This window comes from Octodon degus, unplaced genomic scaffold (genome assembly GCF_000260255.1).
Source record: "Octodon degus isolate 3935 unplaced genomic scaffold, OctDeg1.0 scaffold00151, whole genome shotgun sequence".
NCBI classification, from domain to species: Eukaryota; Metazoa; Chordata; class Mammalia; order Rodentia; family Octodontidae; genus Octodon; species Octodon degus.
In genome coordinates this window covers 6000506-6006342 of record NW_004524727.1, presented here as the reverse complement: position 1 = coordinate 6006342, position 5837 = coordinate 6000506, and the positions used below count along the sequence as shown (strand labels likewise).

The 5837-nt window shown below is 44.8% G+C and overlaps 1 protein-coding gene across 3 annotated transcripts in view; it reads left to right on the top strand.

The window, feature by feature from the left end:
• Nbas (neuroblastoma amplified sequence) overlaps positions 1–5837 on the top strand; it is a 244270-nt gene that overhangs the window by 31247 nt on the left and 207186 nt on the right. For all 3 annotated transcript variants that reach the window (XM_023702419.1, XM_023702418.1, XM_023702420.1), the window contains exon 10: positions 3293–3431. In XM_023702419.1, the coding sequence (XP_023558187.1) occupies positions 3293–3431 (139 nt within the window). The remainder of the gene's footprint in view (positions 1–3292; positions 3432–5837) is intronic.

The window sequence follows — 5837 nt, the reverse complement described above, 5'->3', positions numbered from 1 at the left end:
GGCCCTCCTTTTTCTCTAATTTTGGTCTGCAAACTTAGGTTGTTAACCATCCAGAAGACAAGCTTATTGTTATTATCAAACGATTTAGGCTATCAGGAGCTTGGTTTCTTTATGCTGTCTTTCCCGTACTGCTAACATACTACTTTGCAGACTTTATTTATTTATTTTATTACTTATTATGCATTTGGTACAGGGTTTCACTACGCAGCTCAGATTCACAGTGATCCTCCTGTTTTCAGCCTTCCCAGCACTGGGATTATAGGCTTGTGCCACCATGCCTGGTCTTGGTGGCTGGCTCAGTGTCCAGAGGTGGGGCCAGTGCATGTGTGGTGCCAGGGATTGAAACCTGGTCCCTGTGCTTGCCTAAGCAGGTGCTTAGTCCACTGAGGTATCTCACTGGCCCCCTTGCAGACTTTAAGCACTGCCAGAATGTGTGCTGCATTGAGTTCAGTGGAGTCAGTGATGATAGAGAAAGCTATGGAGTTGATAGCTAGATCTTTACTCATGCTGAATTTTGGTCCTCATACTTTGCCATGGTGACCTCCTATTGCTTTGTGTGGTATGTCCGGGCTCCTGGAGCTAAGACACTTCCAACAGTGGCGGGACTGTTGGCAAACTCCTGTCTTCTATGCCCAGGGCTGAGGGCTTTTCTTTGGGCGAGGGCTTGGCACACTGAGCCCTGTGAACCTCACCTGCCCTGTTGACAACCATGTGTTAACTTTTCTTAGGTAGTTGAAAAATACTCAAAACAAGATACTTGGGAGCTCATGAAAATTCTGTCCAGGTGTCTGTAGAGTTTCATAGATACATGGCCATACTTCTTTGGGCACTCTGTATATGGCATTTTTCATGCTGTTTTTAAATAAAGCATTGTGAAACAGGCTGTGGTCTACCAGGCTTAAAATCTTTATAAGCTGTCCTTTTGGAGAAGTTGCTTGCTGAGCTGTTCTGTGCCAGCCGGCATCTGTGAGTCCAGTTTTGCTTGGTGGGTGCAAAGCCAGATGGATTGAGTTTTTATTTTTATTTATTTTTTATTTTTAATTAAAATTTTTTTCCATAATTTTATTGAGAAACAAATAGCAATGAGACAGTTTCAAGTCAAATTCGTAGGACAGTTTCAATAATTAACACATTGCATACATTCTTCCTAGTGGTTCATTGCTGTACAAGATTCGGACATGATATCCTATTTACAAACACCATTAGAACAAATCCCTCTATTCATTAAGAGAATGTAACTATATATCTATCCTAACCACTTGTATTGAATTTTCATACATGTTCTCATGTTTGATTCTGAATTCCAAATTATGTCTTATGGAATTTATAGCCAGCTGCTGTTCAATTTTAACTGTATTATTTGATTGATCATGAGCAATGTCTTCGAGAGCCTGGATAGTCTCCTTAAATATAACATGGAGTTCATCTCCTGCCTGGCCCTTGACCAGCAGCATTAAGATTCCTGGAGGTGCAGTTAGAGTTAGAGATTGGGTTCCCCCATGCCTGCCTCTGGAGCTCCATGTCTGTAGGAGGCCCAGCTTACCTATTCTGGGTCCTCTGGGATTCTGATGCACTCCTGCTGTTTGAGAAAGGCTGACTTTGTCTTGATTGTGTGTGTTTTCTTCTAAGTTCTTTATCTTGTTGGTAAACATAAGCAGAGTTAATAAAAACACTGAGCTAGTAGGTGATATGTATATATGAATTAAGTAGATGATGCTTCAGTTCCCAAAGGAGGAACTGCTTATAGCTCTAGCTCTGAGGGTTCAGTCACATGTGTGAGCCCTTAATATTGACAGTTCTGGTCCCACTGAACCTGTCTAAACCAGGGCTGCTACCATGCTAGTTCAGGCACTGTATCACGGGACTAAGCCCTAGTTATTTCCACATTGTAGCACTCAGAACTTATCCTTTCCCTCCCTCCCTTCCTTCCTGCTGTTTATCTTGGCACACCAGATGTTGGACAGAACACGTTCTCGTTGTTCTGAACTTCCTACCCTGCCCTTTGCCTGGAAGGAGTTCTAAGCCACTAGAGGTCAGATTCTTCCAGCCAGTGTTAGATGGCAGAACCTTCTTGGTAAACCTTTGGGATTGTTTTTGCAATTGTTTTCTGTGTGGCTCCCAACTTCAATGTCCTCACAGCATCACATGGTGATACTCAGGCCTTAGGCCCTGTCTCTGCTGGGTTTCTCCCATGTTAGGATTACTGTACTATCCCCGGTTCCGCAAAAAAAAAAAAAAAAGAAAAAAAAAAAGGATTACTGTACTATTCTTCTTTGGCCTCTGCCTTTATTCAAGCTTCTTTCTGCACGTGTTCACACGTGTGTGTGTGTGTGTGTGTGTGTGTGTATGCGTGTGTGTCTGTGTGTATACTTTATCCTTGGTTTATTTTTGTGGTCCTGCTTTGAGCTTCCAACTCCATCGGCTGGCAGAGCTAGAAGACTCAGCCCCTTAATCTTCAGATGGGAGGACAGAAGCTGGTGCAGTTAAGCCAAGGCCACGGGCTCTGTCTCCTCCTCTCTGTGCACCTCTGCATCCTGGTGGGTATGCCCAAGAGTTTGCTCGTTGAAGTGTGGGTGCTCGGTGGTGTACAGCATGGCTCATCTCAGAGGACTTTCATCTCACTTTGAGAATTTTAGATCTAAAAGAATATGGTAAAGGTAAGTATTCTTTGAAGATAATGATGTACAGTATAATAACTATTACTCTTATTATTTGGTTGTGAAAATTTGTTTTACTGTATCATAAAAAAGAAAGAAAAATCAAAGCCAGGGCCTCCACATTGAACCACACCCCCACGCTTTCAAAATTTATTATGAGACAGGGTCTTAAGTCACCCAATAACCCAGGTTGGGTTTGAGCCTGCGATCTTCTTGCCTCAGCCTCCCAGAGTGCTGGGGTCTCAGGTGTGCGCCACTGGTTTGTCTTTTCTTTCTGTCGTGCTGTATGAGACCCTTGTGTATCAGACTCAGATGAGCATGCACATGTGGTGAAGTTATGCAAATACTGTCTGCTGTCCATCTGGGCAGTATCTGCAGGTGTAGGAGCCGAGCGTCAGACTTGCCCCCTGTTTCAGAGTGCCCCCTGAATGTTTAAGTGTTGCTTCTGCACAGGTGCGGGTGCAGTACCAATTAAAAAAAACCATTTTGTTTCTGTTGGTAGTTTTGCTTAATGCTGACTTGCTAATATATAGTGGCTTTAATTTAGTTTCCTTGTGCAGGGGCCTTCTGTGATGTTTCATTGCCTTTATCTTGTTCGTATTTACAATTTTGTTCTATATTTTCTTGTTCTTCAGACTTCTGCTCATGGGTGGCTGTGAAGCCACGGAAGCGGGCATCTCGAAGGCAGCCAGCTGTGGCCTATCTGCATGGAGAGTCCTCTCAGGGTCACCTTATTACAAGCAGGTCACCAGCGGTGGAGACAGGGTCACTACAGTAAGCACTTGCATAGTGTTTTATTGCCCTTATTAGTCTTAAACAAATACATTCTCTGTGAGACTGAAAGGAAAAATTAATTTTGTCTTAAGTGAGGAAGACTAATTAATGCTAGTACAGCCATAGTGTTTCTTTCAAATAGCAAATTTAATACTGTGCTTGCATTGAACTTGAACAGTATTTTCAGATATTAGAAAAATGACCAGTTATTTGGATTTGCTTGTTTAAGCATCAGCATCTATGTTTGAGTGGCTGTTCTGGGCTTGCTTATGGACTGGCTCATTTTGCCAACCCTAGGAGATGAAACTGTAACCAGCCCAGTGTCCTCACAGGAAAGTAAGTGGCTTAGGGAAGTGGTCTTGGGCCCCTCACCAGCCAGGCAGAATTAGAGGCCATACTGTTGGCGTCCACAGCCCATGTTCTTGAGCACTGTGGTGCTCTTCCTCCTGTAGTGTCCTGTCCTTCAGAACTCTTCACCTGTCCATTCATTGATTGTTTCCGTAATTATTTTTGGGCTTCTCTCTTGTGTCAGAGACCCCAATGTAAGCCAGTTTTCTGTGGCTGTGACAAGATTCCTGAGATAGACACTTCCTAAGGAGGAAAGGTTCATTCTGGCTCACAGTCTTGGAGATTCAGTCTGTGGTGACTTGGTCTTGTTGAGGCACAGCCCATCATGGCTCCTGGGGAGGGGATGGAGAGGGAGGGAGAGGGTGAGGTCTATATGGCTCTTTCAAGGGCACAGTACCCAGGAGCCTAACTTCTTCCCCTAGACCCTCACCTCCCAAAGGCCCACACTTGCCAAACAGACTGGCAAACACCCTCTAATACATGGGTCTTTGGGGACTGCACCACACCACGGCACATCATGACAGCTAGACTCCATGGCAACTTGGAGAGTTCAGAGCTGATGAGTTCAGAATAAAATGGATACTAGGATCTGGGGCTCCACTGAGGGAAGCAGGTCACTGGGTACCTGTCTTTGAAGGCCTTATCTGTCTCTTGCTCTTTCTTTTTCTCTGCTTCCTGACTGCATTAATGTCGGAAGCCAACTTACAAGCTTGTACCTGATCAAGAGGTGACAAAGATGAAACAAAGAGATACAGAATTAGGTTAAAATGTGGGGGCCAATGGGCTTTTATTTCTCTTTGACTAAGAGACACAAGAGCTCCAAGTAGGTGGTGTACCTTGGCTTTATTCGCACTGACACAGACACAAGCAATAAAACAGGATTGATCCATCTTCCACCATCCATGGTACGTACTTGAGTAAATGACAGTCTCAGCTGTATGACCTTCCCTGCAGTGTGTTTGCACTCATGTTGCCTTTCTCTCTGGTGCTCACAGGAGAGGCTAGTTAGGTCTCATTCTTCCTGTCTGGTCTCCCATACCTTAAGGTAAGCAGCAAACACAGTCATACTCTCCATCATGTTTCTGCTTCACCACAGTCCTACAAACAGTGGAACCACATGGCACAGACTGAACCCTCTGAGTTTGTAAGCCAGAGTTGCCTTTCCTCCTCTGAGTTGTTATCCCAATTATATGTCATGGCAAAGGAAAGCTGACCACTGCTTTTGGCTGTGATAGTCAGTATAGGCTCAGCCCTTACACCATTGTGATAATTCAGAAATCCCATAAACGATCAGTGAAAAGTCCTAATTATCTGTCACTCATCACATAATTTTTTTTTTTTTTTTTTTTTTTTTGGCAGAACCGGGGATTGAACTCAGACCCTTGCGCTTGCCAGGCAAGTGCTTATTCTACTGGGCCATCTCCCTGGCCCCACCATTACATAAAAATTAATGCCTTATTTGTAGCAAAGTCTAATGTAGATAGGTACTGTGTCTGTCCTTTGTGGCTTATTCTAGTTGATGATAGTAAAACTCCTGGAGGACTCCCTTTGAGGCCCCACGTTCTCAATTTATGACCTTAGAAGGGAGAAGAGGAATAAAAAGTGGAACCTCTTACTGTGTTAGACTAAAAGCAGTAGCATCTCTTTCTGTTTTAAGCTAATCATATGGCCCTTCCTCTTTCTAAGGGTCTAGGAGTGTTCTCTAGGTGTCCCAAAAAGTGAGAGCAATCAGGTATTGGTGGGCACTGACTGGCTTTGTCTACTAGCACACCACCCTGTGTGAATGACATGAAACAGGTCCTCCAAAATTACATGCTGTTTGCTTAGCACATTGGCTGGGATGGGTGGGCAGTGCTGTGGGGCAGTTAGGTTTCTCTTAAGTGAGGGAAAAAACCAGAACATTAAGGTGAAGCACAGAGACCCAGTCCTAGCCCAGGTCCGGTGAGTGTGTGGAGAGCTTCCTGCTACCCTGCGCCGGTGGGACCAGTCCCAGCCCAGGCGCAGCGTGGGCCGGACCCTCTCCCGCCCCCTCGGGCCGCCCCCCACCCCTCCCGCCGA